Here is a 21,574-nt window from a genome sequence, read left to right on the forward strand (position 1 = left end):
CAATGCATATAAAAGGCAAGTTTTAGGTGAGCCCAGCAGCCAGCATCAACGGCCTTTTTTATGCACCAAGTGTCTCAATTTTTTTTATTTCCTTTTACAGTAATGCATGTCCAAATTCCTGTATTCATTGTTTGCATGTCTCAGGGTTTCAGAGTGCAGCTATATTTTTGCTAGAGTAAGATTCTGTCACGCTGTACAAAGGCTAGTTAGATGTAGTACAGCGTAATCTCCACTAGGTGGCAGCAGAGTAGTGAAGGAGAGACAAAGAAACACTAACCGAAAAGCATCTGAAGTACAGCAGAGTAATTTCAGCAGGCAGTTAACAGGCGAACCACCAGGGGGCAATAGAGTAGTCAAGCAATCAGGGTCTAGCCGGGAAAGTGGAGTCACTGCAAAGGGAGGATCAATATCAAGTCAGAAAACAGAACCAAGTCGGAAGATTAGGTCTGCAGAGGGAAAACACAAAACAGAAAGGAGAGGGAAGTCTGGGACCGGGACGGGCAGGGTACACAGTAGCAGGGAGGCAGGACAGATCGGGAACACTCACCAGAACCAGTATACAAGCTGCAAGGCAGAAATATTGCAGCACTGAGCCATAGGTAGAGAGGCAATATATAGCGTCCTGGGATCCAGAACGAGGCAAGGGAAGTTAACCCCTGACATGACAAAGCCAGAGCTGGGTGTAACCAGCAGCAGGGAAAAGCTGGCCTGGATCATGACATTTAAATATTTAGTATGCACCTGTTCACATTTGTCTGTTAAGTACCATCAGTTCCCTCATTTTAGATTATAGGGTAATACCGTCTGACTGAGCACTCCTTCCCACCAGTTTAAGGCTATGTGCGTACTAGAAAAGTGATTTTTCTCAAGAAAATTTATTGAAACTTCTGGGAGTTGAAGATTACCGCACCTGCGGTAAAAAAACGCACCAAAACCGCGGGAAAAACGCATGCGATTTTGCCGCAGGTTGGTCCCTCCGGTTTTTTATGCTGTAACTGCAATAAATAATATAGATAGATAATCGACAGACAGATAATGGATAGAGGGAAAGATAGATAATAGATGAGAAAGACCTATATAAATGGCCCACCTCCCTGCATATTCTAAGCTGGCACCCTTTAGTGACTTTCATGTGGCACTAAAGGGTGCTTCGCCTTGTATTTAGCCAAAAAATAAATAAATAATAAAAAATGACGTGGGATTCCCCCTATCTTTTGTAGCCAGCTAGGGTAAAGCAGACGGCTGCAGCCTGCAGACAACAGCTGGCAGCTTCACCGTGGTGGTAATCCAAAACAGAGGGCACCCCACGCTGTTATTTTACATTAAATAAATAATTTAAAAACAAAAAACGTGGGGTCCCCCCCCCAAATTGGATCACCAGCCAAGGGAAAGCAGACAACTGTGGACTGGTATTTTCAGACTAGGGAGGTCCACTGTTATTGGACACTCCCCAGCCTAAAAATAGCAGGCCACAGCCGCCCCAGAAGTGGCGCATCCATTAGATGTGCCAAACCTGGTGCTTTGTCCCAACTCATCCCGTTGCCCTGGTGCGGTGGCAAACTGGGTAATATATGGGGTTGATACCAGATGTGTAATGTCACCTGGCATCAAGCCCGGGAATTAGTGATGTCCCGCGTCTATCAGATACCCGACATCACCAACCCAGTCAGTAAGAAATAAAAAAATAAACAAAAAAAAGTTTTATTTGAAAAAAACACTCCCTAAAACATTCCCTCTTTCACCAATTTATTGAAAAGAACAATCAATCACTTCCAGGTCCGGTGTAATCCAATAAGGGGGTCCCACGATGATCCATACCATAGTCACTGTCCCAGTCAATGAAGAACAGAATGTTCCCCATTGGCTGGGAGAGTAATGCAGTGACCTGAGCTAACATCAATAGGTCAGCCCAGGTCACTGCAAGGGATGATGAGCGCTGCTGTCAGGAGGATGAGATCATATTCATTACCTGCTGTGACGATCTCCTGCACTGCTGATGTCAGCGCAGTCACTGCCTTCTATGCCTGCCGCTTTCTCAGCAGTATCGCGAGAGCCCGTGACGTCACCGCTAGACGGGCATAGACGGGAGTGACAGCGGTGACGTCAGGACGCAGGAGATCGTCACAGCAGGTAATGATCTCATCTAACCTGACAGCAGCGCCCGTGGCTGCCAGCACTGCGGCGTGAAAAACTGCCGATACTGCGGGCAGACACTGATACTGCAGTGCAGGCAGCGGCGGGGCTGGAGCAGGACACAGACTGCACGGGCACCTGGAGGTCACACGGAAGTGCTTCTGTGCGGCGTCCAGGGAGTGTGACGTGTGTGTTTACTCTGCTCCGCTTCCTCTTCATGTCATAATGACATCACTTCCCTGCAAACCGCAGGCAGCGATGAACATTACCGCAGGTAAACCGCGGCTATACTGAGGGTATACTGCACCTCATTTGCTACCTGCGGTATACCCGCGGTATTTTGCTATTACATTACAGTGAATGGAGTGAAATGCCACAGGTACCTGCGGAAAAGAAGTGACATACACATTTTCTCAAGACATTTTCTCAAGAAATTCTGCAGAAAGAATTTTCTTGAGAACAATAACGCAGCGTGCGCACAGATATTTTTTTTCCCATAGGTTTTGTTGGGAAATGTCTGCAGAAAGATCAAACATTTCTCAAGAAATTTCTGCAGCAAAACCGCGGGTAAAAACGCAGTGTGCGCACAGGGCCTAAGGGATTTTATATTTCATATTAGCAGGTTACCGCCAGATCATAAAAATTGTAGATTTTTTTAGCCCACATAGAGGCATTTAAATAGGGACCAGTAAAAGATACGCAAGTGCCGTCAGTTCTCATTATTATTGTATTAAACAGATTCAACATCTGTTACACTGCTACTACACACTTCCCTGCACTACTGCGCTGGTATGCTGGTCTTCCATTGCTCCATTGAGGCGGAGAGTTCAATCAAAGGCCTACGATAGACTCCACACGTTAAGTTGGGGTGGAGGGGACGAAAGTCATGATGGTCAGTCGTTCCTCCATGTGACCGCTTGAGGGCAATAAGTCTCATTGCCCGAATGGAGCAATAGAAAAATAAAACCAAGTGCACAGAACTAGGGGGTTATGGTGGAGGCGACATGAGAGCAACTTCTAAATCCTTTACTTGGGGGAATCAGGGTGGTTTTGAAGGTCGAATTCGAGCAGGTCTAGCCAAAACCAATTTCAGGAGATTTGTTAATGGTTTTAGACTGTGTAGAGTCTCATCGTCCCCATGACTAAAGGAGATGGTAAAAAACAGTTGTCACGTAATGTGTGCACTTCCAGGAGTAATAACAGAGAAACGATACATCAGTGCATATCAAGAATGGATTTCAATGAGATAGGAGTGAATTTCCTTTCTGCTCTTTTTTATTAGAGGTGTTGCCAGGTTTCCTATAAAAATACACATGTGGTTTGCGAGCTATGAGAACCCGGCTTTGAAAAGTTTGGTTTCCTCTTTTTTTTCTTCTTAATTCAAGAAACAGAACATTAGGCCAGATCCACAAGCAGATACAAAGAGAATGAATATTTCTTACTGATCTTCCCTTTAGGATTCACTCATAGGAGATTATAGGCATCAAAAACGCCTTGTGTGAACTTATCCCAAAGCAGCATTAAGCAAAAAAAAAAAAAAAAAAAAAACAAAAACAAACAACAAAACTTACCCCAATGGGCTGTCCCTTTTCACTCATCAGAGCCAAGCCTCGAAACGGAATGGATCGCCCGGCTCCTGCAGCAAAGTCCTTAAGTGATATAGTTGTGCTTCCAATCAATCTGATTAAACAAAACAAAGTTCAGTCGTTTAAAAGGGGGTTTCTCTGCTTTGTACAATCTTAGCTATTTAGAAAGGCTGATTAGAGTCCTGCCCGGTGAGAGACCCTCTATGTAACTGCTTTCAATTCTGCAATTTTATGAAGAAACAGAACAAAGAACCTCCATATATATTAACTGAGAATTCCCTAATAGGATATATAACAATTGACATTTTGAAAGGGAGTATCTGGAACGCTGCATTTTTAACAATAAGAATCTTTAATGATAAAAACATTTTCATGATTTGAGCCTTAGATTTCTCTCTTGTACAATTTTGTATTACAGTTGACTGTTTTGATCAGCTATTTAGAATCATAGAATGGTAGATTTGCAAGGGACCTTAAGGGCTGGTTCACACTAAGCGACAGCAACAACGAGGTCGCTGTTACGTCACCATTTTCTGTGACGTAACAGCAACCTTGTAAGTCGCTGTTATGATCGCTGCTTAGCTGTCAAACACAGCAGCCGAAGCAGCGATCATAACCGCGAGAGCAGGGAGCCGCGCACACTGCTTAGCGCTGGCTCCTTGCTCTCCTAGCTACAGTACACATCGGGTTAATTAACCCGATGTGTACTGCAGCTACATGTGCAGAGAGCAGGAGGCGGCAGCACAGGCAGCGTGAGAGCTGAGGAGGCTGGTAACTAAGGTAAATATCGGGTAACCACCTTGGTTACCCAATGTTTACCCTGGTTACAGCTTACCACAGCTGCCAGACGCCGGCTCCTGCTCCCCTGCTCGCTTCATTTCGTCGCTCTCTCGCTGTCACACACAGCGATCTGTGTGTCACAGTGGGAGAGCGCCTTTGAAGAAAACGAACCAGGGCTGTGTGTAACGAGCAGCGATCTCACAGCAGGGGCCAGATCGCTGCTCAGTGTCACACACAGCGAGATCGCTAATGAGGTCACCGTTGCGTCACCAAAACCGTGCCGTAGCAGCGATCTCGCTATGTGTGAAGCACCCCTAAGGGCCATTGGGTCCAACCCCCTGTGAGTGCAGGCTTTCCTAAATCATCCCAGCTATATGTTTATCCAGTTTCTGCTTGAAGATTTCCATTGAGGAAGAGCTCACCACCTCCCGAGGTTGCCTGTTCCACTCTCTGCCCTGTCAGAAAGCTTTTCCTAATGTCCAATCTGAATCTCACTCCTTTAAGCTTCATCCCATTGCTTTCTTTACTTCCATGTGCTAATTATTATTATTTATTATTATTTATTATTTTAGCGCCATTTATTCCATGGCGCTTTACAAGTGAAAGAGGGTATACGTACAACAATCATTAACAGTACAAAACAGACTTTTATAGGAGGAGAGAGGACCCTGCCCGCGAGGGCTCACAGTCTACAGGGAATGGGTAACGAGAATAGGGGAGTTCCCTCTGCACTGTGATATCCATTCAGATATTTGTAGACCGCTATTAAGTCTCTTCTCAGCCTTCTCTTTTTCAAACTAAAGATTCCTAGTTCTTTTAGCCGGTCTTCATATGACATGGTTTGCAGACTGACTTTCTACCATCTTGGTAGCTCTTCTCTGGACTTGCTCCAATATATCGAAGTCTTTCTTGAATTGGGGCGCCCAGAAGTGTACACAGTATTCCAGGTGGGGTCTGACCAGGGCAGAGTGTAGGGGAGTAATTATCTCTCGATCTAGATTCAATGCTGGTCTTCATACATCCTAGAATTTTGTTGGCCTTTTCTGGATAGGAATATTATATATATATATATATTATATCCGAGTGAGCGGAAGCAACGCTGAATGTAACGTTAAATGCTTGCATCAAAATGATGCCGAGCAGCGGATTCCGTTTCTTCCGTTAAAATTTATAATAGCTCCTTATGGTAGCGGATTCCATTGTAAAGTGCTTTACAACGGAATCCGCTGCTGGATTCCGCTAATTTCTACTGAGCATGCCCAGAATGAAAAAAATGAAAAAAGAAAAAAAAAAAAAAACAAAAAAAAAAAAACCCAGAGCCGACGCATTCAGTTAGACGAACGCCTAACAGACGCCAAAAGGATGCAATGGTCTGTTATTTCGCAGGAATCAGCTAACGGATTCCTGTGAAATAACAAATCCGTTGCATCCGTTTACACCACAAAAATAACGGATGCATCAAAACGAAGCATCAACGGACCCAGAGGATTTCGCCCAACGCAAGTGTGAAACTAAATATAAATTGGCAGCTAGCATAGCTATAAACACAGGAGACTTAATATGAGTCACTACATTTAGTGCTTTTAAAATGTTCTATGTGCGTCTATGATTTCTTTTAAGCAGAATTAAATAAAAGTTATATATTATTTAGTTTTTAGTTTAGAGGTTTAGTTGCCTCCTGGCAAATTGTGAAGTAATGTTGGTACCCCTACGTTGACAAAAAAAAAACCAAGTTTCCTTAACTGTTTATGTATGTAAACACATTATATGTTATATATTGGCCAACAGCTTTAAGTAAGCTTGTGTTATAATTTTATCCAGCATGGAAATTAGTCTTCATTTCTGTCTTATATATTTCGTAAAAACATACTGTATATATTATATATTTTTTTTTCTTGCATGTAAGTGGCTTTTCCCCAGTCCTATTTTGTTGACTCTGGCTGCATTAATATACTCATATGAAGTACAGACGCTGGCAGTGAGAGGGTCAGGTCACCACCTAGGATTTCCCTTGTACTAATTGATTAACAAGTCCCAAATCGGTCTATGACTAGCTAAAATCGAAAGAGGAGCCAAGGACTTCACCAGGTAAGAGGTGGTACTCCCTTTCCAGTGCAGTGGCCACAGACCACCATTGTGGTCAATTTGATGGGCCATTCACACAAACTCGACCTGTAACATACTAACTCTGGGCATAAACTGCTGGAGGAGATGGTTAAGATGATCACAACACTAAAGGCCCCGTCACACTAAGCAACATCGCTAGCAACATCGCTGCTAACGAACAACTTTTGTGACGTTGCTAGTGATGTCGCTGTGTGTGACATCCAGCAACAACCTGGCCCCTGCTGTGAGGTCGTTGGTTGTTGCTGAATGTCCTGGGCCATTTTTTAGTTGTTGCTGTCCCGCTGTGAAGCACAGATCGCTGTGTGTGACAGCGAGACAGCAACAACTAAATGTGCAGGCAGCAGGAGCCGGCTTCTGCGGAGGCTGGTAACCAATGTAAACATTGGGTAACCAAGAAGCCCTGTCCTTGGTTACCCGATATTTACCTTTGTTACCAGCCTCCTCCACTCTCACTGTCAGTGCCGGCTCCTGCTCTGTGCACATGTAGCTGCAGCACACATCGGGTTAATTAACCCGATGTGTGCTGTAACTAGGAGAGCAGGGAGCCAGCGCTCAGTGTGCGCTGCTCCCTGCTCTCTGCACGTGTAGCTCCGTGCGGTGGTAACCAAGGTAAATATCGGGTTGGTTACCCGATATTTACCTTAGTTACCAAGCGCAGCATCTTCCACGCGGCGCTGGGGGCTGGTCACTGGTTGCTGGTGAGCTCACCAGCAACTCGTGTAGCGACGCTCCAGCGATCCCTGCCAGGTCAGGTTGCTGGTGGGATCGCTGGAGCGTCGCAGTGTGACATCTCACCAGCAACCTCCTAGCAACTTAGCAGCGATCCCTATCGTTGCTGGGATCGCTGGTAAGTTGCTTAGTGTGACTGGACCTTAAGGCAGGTGCTGACCCATCACTGCCATCATCTGTACTCCAAATGAGTATGTTTTGATGTCAATGAAACTGAAGGCAGGCGAGTAGACTGGGGTGACAAGGGACGGGAAACATCAGGGTTTTGGAAACCAAATATGTAGTTTTATTTTTACAAGACTAAATACAAAAACTCCCTAATAAAAAAGGGATCTGCAAAGTTTCATAAGTTTCCATGCGGAACAAAATTGTATTATATGCTTTAATATTTAAGTAATATTGAATATGGAAGACAGCAAAATGTATCTATTCTTGACCATTTCCACTGGATGCACTCATTACAAGAAGTTCCACTTAATTGAGTTTCGGGAACTTGGAAGAAAGAAGTCCCTGAATTTGAGGCTCTCCAGTAAAATCTGTATAATTTACTGATCAGAAAATGTATACATAACTGACACATTGGAAACAAAGACGTTCATTTACACAAGAGATGGCCATATCCAAAAATCGATTCCACGGGCTTTCAAAATAAGCCATGTAATGTTTTAACTTGCGTTGTTAACAGTTCTAGGCGCCACAGGACTATGCAAAAAATGTAAGGCTATAATTTACACTTATTAATATGATTATTAAGATTTTTTTTTTCCTAATAACAGCGCCACTGTAATCCAAGGGTGGCGTCTTACTGAGGTTCTTCACCATTTCTTTTGCAGGCGTTAGAAGTGGGACGTGCATTAGCAGAAAGGTTACAAAGTAATCAAAAAGTAGGAACAAAAATTAAGATTGCAACTTGGACAGATGCCCGGATCGTGCAGGAGCTAGTCGAGTTTTCTTTGGAGAGCAGTCTGGGAAATCAGCCAAAATAACTAACTGTACACATGAAATATGGAGATCCGCAGAGAACAAAAGCAAAGAGTCTCAGAAGAACGATGTGCGCAGAGAAAGCTCCTCCACACCAGGCCGGTGCCGACAAACTCAAGGTCAACACCATACCGAACACTAAAAGCAAACTAAACATCTATCTAGCAATTACTGGATGTAGAAAACATCCACACAAACTCCTGTACAATATGTTAAGTGGTAATTAGGACTCTTCTTGCATGTTGGACTTTCATGGTGGTACCCACCCAACCTTAGCACACCTCTACCTCTCCTGGTGCACAGGATACCCTGTAAAATCTGTTCCATAGGCTCCAAAATGAAGAACGAGTAACCTGTTTTGATGCAAATACGTTTATAGATCCTAAAGGAGAATTTTAAACAGGTTTTAGAAGTATTGTTCTTTTGTGCTGAGGATTGAAAGCAAGGCTGCATTCACATGCAGCGTCTGAAGACAGACACCGAGAGACGGAGAGAGAGAGACACACACAGAGAGAGAGAGAGAGACACACACACACAGAGAGAGAGAGACACACACACACACACAGAGAGAGAGACACACACACACACACACACACACACACACACAGAGAGAGACACACACACACACACACACACACACACAGAGAGAGAGAGACACACACACACACACACACACACACACACACACACAGAGAGAGAGAGACACACACACACACACACACACACACACAGAGACAGAGAGAGACACACACAGAGCGAGAGCGAGAGAGAAAAAACACCAAGTCTGTAGTCAATGTGATTAAGTGACTGCAGACTTGTGAATCCTTGTGTCCCAGGCACTGTGAGGATTCTCCAGAATCAGAATGGCGGTCATGTGGCTGTCAGTATACAATATGCAGACTCCCGGCCAGAATCGGACTACTGTGTCCAGCCACACACAATACACTAGCATTCAGTGAGGCCGTGGTCCTCTAGTCGGATTCTTGCAGGGAGTCTGCGTATCGTTCTTGGCTGTAACACGCAGAAAATCCTCTCAGTGCACAGTGTGAATAGAGTGACTGCAGACATGTCGTTTTAGACCAGACAACTACTTTAGCCACTTCACGACATATGACGTGCATTTAAATCATATTTCTAGTCCCCGACTTTGAAGAGTTCTTGCATGTCGAGTCTGCATCTTTCCCAGCAGATGACCGCTGTGTTATTCAGCCATCATCCGCCTATAAAACAGGTGTGGGCTGAGTGGAGGTCCGCCGCGGTTGTTTCCCTGATAAATGTCGCTGATAATCTCCGACAACAGCATTTAACATGTGCTAGCAGGGGAGCACGTCATGTAACAGGCTCATCAGTGCGCCTGTGAAGGGATTGTGGGGAGCCGATGGGTTGCCATAACAGACTGAGTCTGACAATGACACCTGAACCCTGTCAGTATTACTTCTGGGTGTGGCCAAGATGCTCAGTGCAGAGTTCTACCCATTGGTTTTTCATATCCACTCCTCCGTGACTAGTGAGTCACAGCGCTGGCTTGCCTGGAGAGAGCACTGTCTGAAGAGAAAACTCATGTGAGCCAGTGCTGTCAAAATCACCAGTAAGGGAGACCAGCATGAAAACCCAGTGGGTGGAATGGTGCACTGAGCCTTCTGCCATGTGCAGCCTGCACCGAGCTGTCTAATTCGCATACCTAATTAAAATTCAGATTCTGCCTAGAACACCAAGGAAGTGTTAATGTGGCGCCCCTGCGGCTACAGGCGCCACAGGGTACTGCACCTCACCTGGGGTGCAGTATTCATCTCGGATACGGATGAGGTCATCGCCGGTAAACTCTCATAACACATCCAACACAACTCGGGAGCTCTGTCACTGGGACTGGGCCAGGGTAGGTGCCAGGGGTGGCCATCATGAGGTATGGGACCTCTTGCTCACTAGTCCAGCAACCCGGGAGGAGGGGCACCTGCAGAGGAAGTGAGGAGCCATCTCTCACAGCATTGAGTTAGCTCCAGGCGCAGCAAGCGGTAGGTCAGACTCGGGAAGAGACGTCGCAAGTCACAGCACAGAAAGGGACCCATGGTCAGGAGCTGGAGGCTCGACCACGGTTCTTAGGAAGAAGGGGGATCCCAGGGCTCGCAGGGAGTGCAGCAGGCACCCGTGACCCATTCCATGGCCCAGGGGCTGGAGTGGAGGGAAGACCAGTAGAAAGGACACAGAGAGAAACACCGGCCTTGAACTCTGAACTATCTGGGATCGGCTGGAACCTACCACAGCGGGACACGGCACTCCCAAGGCGGTGTGATTTCAGTGAATAAAAGAACTTGAACTGCACCCCCTGTGTTGTCCCATCATTGCCGGCGCTATCATAATTGCGCCCCTGCGCAATAGTCGACTACTACAACTATCACCATCCACCCTGGGGCCTAGCTCTGCCTGTGGAGAGCTGCAACACCCAAGCTGCATCACTATCTGCCCCAGAAGAGAGACTTCCCGCAGCGGCGGCTAATAACTGGCCGCAAATCACAGGTGGCATCACAAGTAACTACTCCCATCATCCCCATCTTTATTGGCTCCGCTAGGGTCACGAAACCAGGCCAGGCCTCTGACATCCCAAACTGACCCCGGCCCGGTGACGAGTAATCCCCGAGACACTGTGGTTTGGTCATTAACACTTTACATTTTTGATGCTAGTTATCCCATGCATTTTTTGGGTTCCAAAAAATCTCACCATTTTAGGCTAAGTTCACACATCCTGTGTTTTGCATCAGTCACAATCCGTAGCCTTGAGGAATTACGGAATCCTGCAAAATATTTTGCAGGAATCCTGTATTTCCCCATAGACTTCTATTAGTGACGGATTGCGACTGATGACCCTGCGTTGCATCCGCTGCGTCGCGGTCCGTCGTTTTTGACTGACCGCCGAGCGGGGAGCAACGCAGAATGTAACGTTTTTCGGGCCGTCAAAATTAACGCGCCGTGCAGGAATCCGTCGCCATCCGTCAAGCTTGTAATGCATGTCTATGGTGCTGGATTCCGTCGTAATCCGTCTTACAACGGAATCCAGCGCAGGATTCCGTCATGCTCTACTGAGCATGCCCAGCATGCTTGGCACGCCCACTGGGCTGTCCCAAACACAGACGGATCAGGACTGATCCGTCAAAAAACGGACGCACAGCGGATGTAACGGACGCAACTGATCCGTTTTTTCACAGGATTCCTGTGAAAGGAATCCTGTGAAAAACACATCAGTTGCATCAGTTGACATCTTGAAAATGACTGATCCGTTGCTGACGGACCTGACGGATTGAAAACACAGGATGTGTGAACTTAGCCTTACAGTTCATACGAAAAAGAATTTGCTGTGCCATGTTGCATTTTTTTAATTACTTTTATTTAAATGCACATGTCAATTCTTACAATTTTATTTTTTTTTAACTGCAGTTTCTTTTCCCCATTGAGATAAAAGAAAAAAAAAAAAAGTGCAAAAAAAAAAAAAACCAAAGCGTAATTTACGACACTTTTCTGGCCACAATCTTTTTCAAAAAGGAGAAAAAAAAAATCCAATTTTTTTTTTTTTTTTATTATAAGGCCATATCCTCCTACAAGGGCTTTGCACTTGGTTTATATTTGATGGACGGCTCCCTTTATCAAGAATAGGACTGAGGATATGGGAACATACAATAAGGTTTTACAGGCTGCTGTGGGGCCCAGTAATAAGGGGTGCGAGGTTCAGATCAGACCCCTTCGCTTATTTACTTGCACACGCAGGACTCCATAGCGCCACAGACAAAGCAAGGCAGGATAACTTGTCTCCTATAAAGGATTAGGAGGGGGAGGGGAGCGAGTGTTGAGCTGTCCATAGAACCAAGGGTGTTTGCTGATATGAAGCAGCTCCAAGAAGGGAGCAGATTGGGATTTGTGAGCCCCTTCCCTTTTTCATCACGGCTCAATGTAAAATATATACAGCGGTATATAAAGAGCTGCCTAGTATAATAGGATCGCTATCAGAATAATCTTTATGTGTGCGGTGTAAAGGAAATTTGGCGCGGAATCTGGACATCCAGATTACAAGAAAATGAAATTATTATATTTATATTATGGAAGTATTATAATTTTTAGGAACAGAAACATGGCCAGATATAGCATGTAGATGATGCAGTACACCTTTCATCTGTAAGAGAGCCGCCACTTCCTCACATTAAGCAAATGCTTTATTCATGTCGCTCATGAGGACTCAACATTAATCAGAAAGCAATTTATTCAGATCCTTTGCCCCCAAGTTTTGTGATAGCACGCCGCTATTGTCCACTGATATAGTCTGACCTTCGTCAAATGTGTATAGGGGCCGTAAGATACACTATGAGCAAAAGTGTTGGGGCACTACATGAGCCGCCCCAGGGCTATAGGGTGCTCAGTCCCGGGCCATATATGTACGGGGATGCTGCGTCACGGGTGTGTAATGGCCAGTGCCCAGTTCCGTGACCCTGGGGGCCGCTTGAAAAGGGGTGTATATACTGGGGAGATGAAAGTTTACATCGTGACGCCACTTGCGGGTTGCGGCTAGGTAGTTGGAACCGCCGCTGCACAGTCTATGTCCACTGGGGCTGGTGGTTATGGCACCTTGGATGTTGGGCTCTCCGCAAGTAGGGCCGAGCCCCAGGGGGTAGATTATGGAGTGCAGTGTGGAAAGAACAGAGACCACACGATGGGAATGCAGTGCAACCATTTACTAACAGCAATGGTAATGCTGTTTCACTGAGGACGGCTGGTTTCAACCCCTGGTCCCTTTAATCCCATTGCTGGTGTTGTAACCTGGTGGCTTCTTTCCCATGTACCTCTCACTGGTTTGGTGAAACCCCGTGGCATGGAACGTCTGGGGGTCCCCTACTGTTTGTCGTCAGTCTCTGATCTGTACAGCAGGCAGTGTGAACCCTGTAGAATCGGTGTTCTGTGCCAGTTCCTGGCTCTCTCGTTACTGCTGGTGCCCTCATATTCTTGGGTCAGTGAGGTTCTGGATGGTCCCCTCACTGTGCAGGTATTTGTCATGTAGCCTGAAGCGTTCACCTGACCTAGCTCCTTGTGCCCAGTCTGTGCTATGGTTCCAGGGGTACCTCATCGTACAGTCAGGGGTACCTCCAATCAGGTCACTGGTACACGACCCTGTCTTGAGACACGTCCGTCTCCTACAACTGTCATTACAGACTGACCTCATGTCTCTCTCCTCCCCCTTGGTTGTCAGCTATTGGACTCTATCGGCTCCACCCCTAGGTGGCCATCCATTGGGTCCCCAACTAGGCAGTCACCCATGATTGGGAGAGGGAACTGAGGATGTTGTGTTTTGATGGTACTGGCACTGGGCTTCCAGGTCCCTGGAGGTAGGCCCTGCATCTATGACAGGATGTTGTACCTAGTAGTTCTGACTGCTTCAGCGGCGCTACATACACATTACACCTACGTAAGCTTTTTCACCTTGAATTCTAAATGCATAGGCATCAATATGGAGTTTGTCCCTTTGCCGTTATAAAACCTTACACCTCTTCTCGGAAGGTTTTCTTCTAGACTTTGGTCCGTTTGAGGGATTTTTTTGTACATAAATGTGGAAGAACATTTAGGAGGTCAAACACTGATATTGGGGAGAGGGCCCAATTCTGGTTCATGCCAAAGGAATGTTGGATGTTGTTGAGGTCACATTCTTCTAAACCAAAATTCCTCATGCCTAAATGGACCTTGCGTTGAGCACAGAAAAGGCCTTCCCTAAGCTGTTCTCACAAAGTTGAAAGCTACATTTGTACATAATGTCTTGGAATGTTAAAACATTAAGATTTAGCTTGATTGGAACTAAGGGTCAGGCCAACTCCGGACAAGAACACCCATGGCATTATTTCTGCTCCACCAAAATTTACAGTTGACATAACGCTGTCCAGCAGGTAAGGTTCTCCTGGAATTTGCCAAACCCAAACTCATTCACCAGACTGCCAATCACCAGTGTATTAATGAAGCCAAAACATATTTGGAACACATTTTTGTCAGTGACCGGTAGAATGGACATGACTTGGGTTCTGGGTTCGAATGCACCCAAAAACAATATCTGCTTGAAGAATGTGTGCCCTCATGAGTTTCCACCATGTATTCTAGTTTAGTCGCATTCTAAAAACATATTATAGCTAGGTTAATTTGCTTCCTATGAACACATTAATGGTCAGAGATTAGGTAATTAGGTTGTGAGCCCTTAAAGGGGGATTTCTTGGAATTCAATCAGGCACTCCTTTTTATCTAATTCTAACTGCAGCCCATCCTAATCATGGGTCAGTACAAGCAGCAGAATGAAGATACACAGCTCCTGTGCTTAAACTCATAACAGCTGTATCACATATACATCAGTCATCTGCCGGCTCTGAAGTGTCAAGAATTATTTTTACCCATGTTGTGCTTGGTGAGGAGATCTCCAGCTTCATTCCCCTCCTGTCAGTCTGACAGCTTTATAGAAGTGCAAGGAGACTGACTGCGCCCAACTGGAAACCATGAACATTGAGAAGAATGAACGTGGATATAACCCCATGTGCCGAGTGAGGAAGAGATAATTCTTCACATATGACAGCCTGACTCGTATGTCTGTGCTACATCTCGTCAGAAAAATGATTGACTGCTCTCAGTGAGAAGCAAAATTCAAGATACCTTTTAATGGCTAACAAAAATAAAATAAATTATTATTACAAAGCAAGATTTCAAGATTCCTCAGGTCCCTTCCTCAGGCATGGTATAACAAAGTATCTTAAGAAACACAAATATAAAATCGGTAAATAAAAAAGGTATCACAACTACAAGGTTATAATTTTGTTTCTCTCACAGAGAGATCAATCATCTGCCAACTGCCCAACACGGTACCAAAACTATTTAACTCTTGTCAGTTGACACACAGGTCTTGGGAGTTGTATATCTTCAGACTGCAACCTATATCGACACGTGACTAGGAAGGGCTGCAATTTTACTTACCTGTGACACTATTTTATCTCACTATCAGACAGCCCTCTTTAAAAGGGAATCTGTCAACAGGTTTTTGCTATGTAATCTGAGGACCGCATGCTATAGGAATTAAAAATGCAGATTTCAGCAATGCATCCATTATTAGTGCGGTTTACTTTCAATGCCTGTTATAGCACCAGGAGATTATCATTGTTTGGACCCAGTCAGCTACAGAAACTTTGCATCTCTGGTAGTCAGACGACGTCCCCTCTTGTGATAAGCAGCTCACACTGTATACACATTGTACTTACAGAGCCTGGTATGGGCAAGGTTGGCTTTCAGAGCTCTTCTACATCTAATAACTGTCAGAACCACTGCACTCCATAATCTAAGTGATACATCATTGGATTCAGGATCTTTTTGTTTGCTCTCAGATGTGGTAGCAAAAACATGTTGCCAAATTCCCTTTAAAAAGGCAGGGACTGATGAGAATGGCCACAATGTGTGCACAACGCTGCAGAATACGATGCGGTTATAAATAATAAGCCGAATGCCAAGTGTAATTGTCGATATTGAGCAATTCCATATACAGTATATCTGTTCCTTTAGCATTAACTGGTTAATAACTTTTTTTGGTGAGCATGGTAATTACTAAAGGTGTCGTTCCTGGGCTCTAGAGCAAGAGGTGTAATGGGCCCTTTCATACCGTTTACAATATTTGTATCGCCTTATGTTGAAGAAGGGACTTTGACCAACTCAGGCACTAGGGCCTTCATACTTGCCAACTTTTCCGCAAAGCCTGGAGACTACAAGGAGAAAGGTGACACCCTTCTGGAGTCCAAAATACTCTCTCAGGGTTTGTTAAAACTTTCAGAAGATTTCTGAAGCAAGATGTCTGGTGCAAGGACTATAGTTGGAGGCTAACTGAGGAGTGTGCAGTGTGCCAACCACAAAGGGAAGTGATGGGGGTGCCAAAAAGCCACAATTTGCTTTGGCCAGAGCAGTAGTGGGCGTCTCAGCATCCAAAAGCACACATAGGGGTTGTAGAAAAGGTGTGGAGTGGCATTGGGGAAAAAAATTCCACCAACGGAGTTCACAAACCATTCCTAATGTCCTTCGTGAAAAGTGTCCCTATAAGTTAGTTCGGTATCATTGAAAGTTACTACAGAAGGGTTTAGCTCCACCCGTTAAAAAACGACACCCCTCACTATTACGGATTTTCTATCGGCGTTGATTCTTTATACATTTTCATGAAAAACCTCTCTTTGCAGCAAACTTTAGTTGACCGCATTTCCTTCCGGAATGACTGCATGGGAGAATGGCCAATGTGACCAATATCTATCAGCTCTGGTGATGGGAGCTTCAGCAAATGTCTGGAATTACAAGTTTATATGTAGAAAAGAGAGCAAAGCTCAACACAGGGCTTTTCCCAGCCTCAGAAGGACAGAAAAATGGTAACTGGAAGCCTCGTTCAATATACTGCAAACTTACACGCGTAACTCGGCCAGGAAACAATGAGTAACATAGGAATGTGCCGACGTTAGTCGTAGAAGCGGGGCGGTCATGATTACTGAGCGTTACTAGGAAACTAACCAGCCATACAAGAGGCGACAACCACATGTAGTATGACTGCACTTTTATCCTAAGACTAAAAATTATTTCCTATATGACTGAGGCTATTTTTAAGGTTGGCTTCGGTGAGGAGGAGGAGGAGGAAGCAGCTTGCTTGGACACGCATGAAGAATGCATTTGCATGTAAAGCATGAGGAAACCTGAATCCATAACTGTATAGTCCACCGAATACAACAACTGTTTAGAGAAGAGGTTTTGTGCTTGGGTCACTTTTTATAGTTCACGTGAAATTCCACTTTCGCAGTCATATGACCAGAATGGGCATCATTTTCAGTTTGAGATATCCTATTAACAGGTGAAAAGACTTCAAAAAGGGATATTCTCAAGTTTGGAAGAGATGGATAGTAGAAAACTTCCCTATCGTTGAGGGTCCAACTTCTGAAGCCACCACTGATCACAAGAACTGATCCTCTGAAGAAAATCCAGTCAAATGGAGCGATGGTCAAATCATGTTCACTGCCGAGACATGGGACCGCGGGAGATTCAGCAGTCAACATTTTAACAATGTTTTTTCCTATAGCAAAATTATTGAAGGTGGAACATTGTTGATGGGTCCAAATACTATAGTGCAGATTTAGCCCAACTGCTGGGCAGCAGAATAAAAACTTTAATTGGACGAAATGTGGTCACCTGGTCTATTTCTCTAATTATATATCATATTACTAGATTACACATTTGCATACTAAGTAATTGTCTAAGGCCTCTTTGCTGCATCCACGTAAAAAAAAACAAAAAAAAAAAACAAAAAACACACACACACACACACACACACACACACACACACACACGTGTTTCACGGTCCGTGGTGTGTGTGTTTTCCATATGCTGTCCCTGTGCTTTCCGTTTGACATCTGGACAGCACACTTACATAATGAGCTACTGTCTCGGGCGCTGCTGTTACTTCCGGGTCCACAGTAAGTGCGGTGAATATGCATAAGCATAATGAGCAGGCCTGAAAGTAATGCGGGCGTCACACAGGACGATAAATCATGCGATTGCATAAGCGATCGCACCCGCCCCCATCATTTGTGCGCCACGGGCAACTAATTGTTATAACAAAGTAGTTTACCCCCGTCACACGTACTTACCTGCCGGATGACCTCGCTGTGGGCGGCGAACATACTCTTCCTGAAGGGGGAGGGATGTTCGGCGTTACAGCGGCGTCACACAGCGGCCAGCCAATAGAAGTGGAGGGGCGGAGATGAGCGGGACGTAAACATCCCGCCCACCTCCTTCCTTCCGCATTACCGGCGGGACGCAGGTAAGCTGTGTTAGTCATTCCCATGGTGTCACACAAAGCGATGTCTGCTGGCACAGGAACGACGAAAAACCGGAGCACAGAAGGAGGAACGACGTTTTGAAAATGAACGACGTGTCAACGAGCAACGATAAGGTGAGTATTTTTGCTCGTTCACAGTCGTTCCGAGGTGTCACACGCTACGATATGTCTGACGATGCCGGATGTGAGTCACTAACAACGTGACCCCGACGACATATCGCCCGATATATCGTACCGTGTGACGCCCGCATAAGAGCAGAGGCAGACACAGAACCGCTGGAGACCGGCAAGTATAAAACTTATTTTTATGGGACACTCGTTTTCTACTGTACATGTCACATGAATTACATCAGTTTTCGGCCCGTGTGATATCTGTGCTGCTGCAGAAAAATGGACATGTCGCTGCGTGTAGCACATGGACACGCATGTGCTCCATACGGACACACTGTCCTTGTGAAAACTTGGACTTGTGCGCAGACCCTTTGAGTTTAATGGGTCTACGTGTGTCCGCGTCTTTGGTACATGTGAAAACGGACATTACATGTCCCGGAGACACGGATGTGTGAAGGAGGCCTTAGGCACTGTTCCCCAACTCTAGTCCTCAAGACCCACCAAGAGACCATATTTTCAGGATTTCCTTAGTATTACACAGGTGATAATTGCATCACCCTTTAAATAAACTGGAAGGCAAAAGGAGCGTGACTAGGGTCTTATCGGAGGGGTGATATGGAAGAACACTGGGGGTGCGCACCTTGAGGGGTTGTAAGAGTTCAGCACTAAACGCACATATCAAACCGGCTACTGCAGCCCCACGTGGAACCAGATAAATCGCATAAGAAAGGGTCAAATGCTGCACTGCCGATGTAAGGAACAGTCCAGAGGATTCTATGTAGTAACTTTAATTTATACGCATTTTGGAGATATCCTTCTCCTTCAGGAAGAGAAAAAAAAAAAAAAAAAAAACCACGTGATTTTTATCCTGAAAAAGGAGAAAGATTCCACAAAATACATACGCATGTGATTTTTTTTTCTTCCTGAAGGAGATTCTCCAAAATGCGTAGAAATACATATGCATGATTTTTTTTTTTCCTGAAGGTGGAATATTCTCTGAAACGCGTTGAAATAAAGTCACTAAAGAATCCTCGGGATTGTTCCTTACTTTGCAGTGCGGGATTTGACATCTTTTTATGCGATTTCTCTAATTCCATCACCCTTGTAATACTAAGCAAGTCCTTAAAATATGATCTGTTGGTGGGCCTTGAGGATTGGAGTCGGGGGAACACTGCTTCAGGGTGTACGGAGCATAAGGTTTGCATTTGCCTAGAATCCTTGTTATAACCATCATCTTCCAAATGTGACCCCTATTGATCAATAATAAGCACGCTGGGGATATTTTTGCATTTACATTGTCAAGAATAGAGTATACAAATAGTGTTGATTTGCTAGAATAGCTAAGAAGTCGGACGGGCACCAGGGAATTTGTCCTGTTCCCTTTAACACTAGAAGACCCAGAGAGGGGTAATTTAACATTTTTACCATTGGAACCCTACGGAGCTCCAAATTCCTGGGACTTGTAGTGTTAAATTTGTTTTCAGACATTTAGAAATGGTCACACATTGACTCATGCACAAACATCAGCTCTGAATAAAGCTCGCGGTGGGAATATGGTATCCACGCCTATAGCTTGTGTATTTTCTATTAGAGAGATATGGAGTGAACCTTTCACCCCACCCATTCTATTTGCCAATATTAATTATGCATACAAAAGATAAGCAGCTCACTAAAAACAAATATTACAAAGAAGGAGGATGTGTGCCATGTAAACCTGAAATGGGAATACAAAAACTTAAAGAGATCGTCCTTCTGAAGCATTTGACACATCAGAAGAGGGCATTGGTATAGTTTGTATGAAGGAGTCTTCAGGACATGGATTTTCTGCTGCAGATTTTCCACGGATCTTAAGCAAATCAGCACCAAATTGTCATGTCAATACGACCGAGATTTTACTACAGATTTCTTCCCAAAAAAGGGTTAATTTGGATGCGGCTATTTTTGTTGCGCAACGTTCTGCATCAATTAGTCCATTCATCTGAAACAAAACGATTGTCAGCTACAGAAATATCTGCAACAAAATCTGCAGTGTGGGAATTTACCCTAAAAATATATATTATAATTTCACACAACTGTAAGGACTCAAACGCCTGTAGATTTACGGCCCAATGATGGAATGCAGTGCACCGTCTGGCCGCCAGTCTCCCAACCTGAGTGTTATGGTCTCAAAATATATGAAGCTGGCACGCTTAGGTTGGGAGAGCCATGTCTGCTGTGAGCTTTAGCGGTCCATGTTTTAGTGGGCCATACTTGGATGTCTGAATATGAAGAGGTCATGTTTGGGTTAAGAGAGCCATGGCTGGTCTGTGCTTTAGCGGTCCATGCTTTAGTGGTCCACGCTTGGACATCTCAATATGAAGCCGTCACACTCTGGTTGAGAAAGCCATGGCTGATCCATGCTTTAGCGGTCCACACTGGGACGTCTGAATATGAAGCTCTCGTGCTCTGGTTGGGAGAGCCATGGCTGATCCATGTTTTAGTGGTCCATGTTCAACGTCTGAATATGAAGCCGTCACGTTAAGATTGGGAGAGCCATGGCTGGTCCGTGCTTTAGCAGTCCATGCTCGGACATCAGAACATGAAGCGGTTACACTAAGGTTGGGAGAGCTATGGCTGGTCCATGCTTTAGTGGTCCACGCTTGAATGTTTGAATATGAAGTCGTCATGTTCAGGTTAGGAAAGCCATGGCTGATCCGTGCTTTAGCGGTCCATGTTTTAGTGGTCCATGCTTGGACGTCTGAATAAAGTTGATGTCACGCTCGGGTTGGAAGAGCCATGGCTGGTCTGAGCTTTAGCGGTCTCTGCATTAGTGGTCCGCATGAGCCCTAAAACAGGTTCCATTCCATTTAAATTGGATGGGTTGTTTTAAGTGAATTGGATAGCCATGAATTTGTGGAACTAGATGGACCTAGGTCTTTTTCAACCTATGTAACTATGTAAAAAAAATATCAAAACAAAATCAAACAGCCTGTGCACCCCTCAAAAATCCACAGGAATCCAACCTCAGGTCAGTTTCCACTGTAGATTATTTTTTGCGGCACATGGGTGAAATTTGGCAAGATCTCAATCATTTTACCACCAATTAAATAAATTGTACAGATTTTCTGCCTGCAAATTCGGATGGAGAGGCTGGGCCATAAGTATGTGTGAACACGTAGCAGATGCGCCATCTTTACATGGGCAGACAGAACGACAATACAAATCATGTATCCCCATACAGTATGTGCCATCAATAAAAAGTATTTTTATGAAAGTCTTTTTCGTT

The 21,574-nt window shown here is 44.9% G+C and overlaps 1 protein-coding gene across 1 annotated transcript in view; it reads right to left on the minus strand.

The window, feature by feature from the left end:
- MYOF (myoferlin) overlaps window positions 1-21,574 on the minus strand; it is a 228,741-nt gene that overhangs the window by 156,503 nt on the left and 50,664 nt on the right. The window contains 1 exon segment of the mRNA XM_075351623.1: window positions 3,705-3,813. Within this exon segment, the coding sequence (XP_075207738.1) occupies window positions 3,705-3,813 (109 nt within the window).

This window comes from Anomaloglossus baeobatrachus, chromosome 5 (genome assembly GCF_048569485.1).
Source record: "Anomaloglossus baeobatrachus isolate aAnoBae1 chromosome 5, aAnoBae1.hap1, whole genome shotgun sequence".
Classification (NCBI taxonomy): Eukaryota; Metazoa; Chordata; class Amphibia; order Anura; family Aromobatidae; genus Anomaloglossus; species Anomaloglossus baeobatrachus.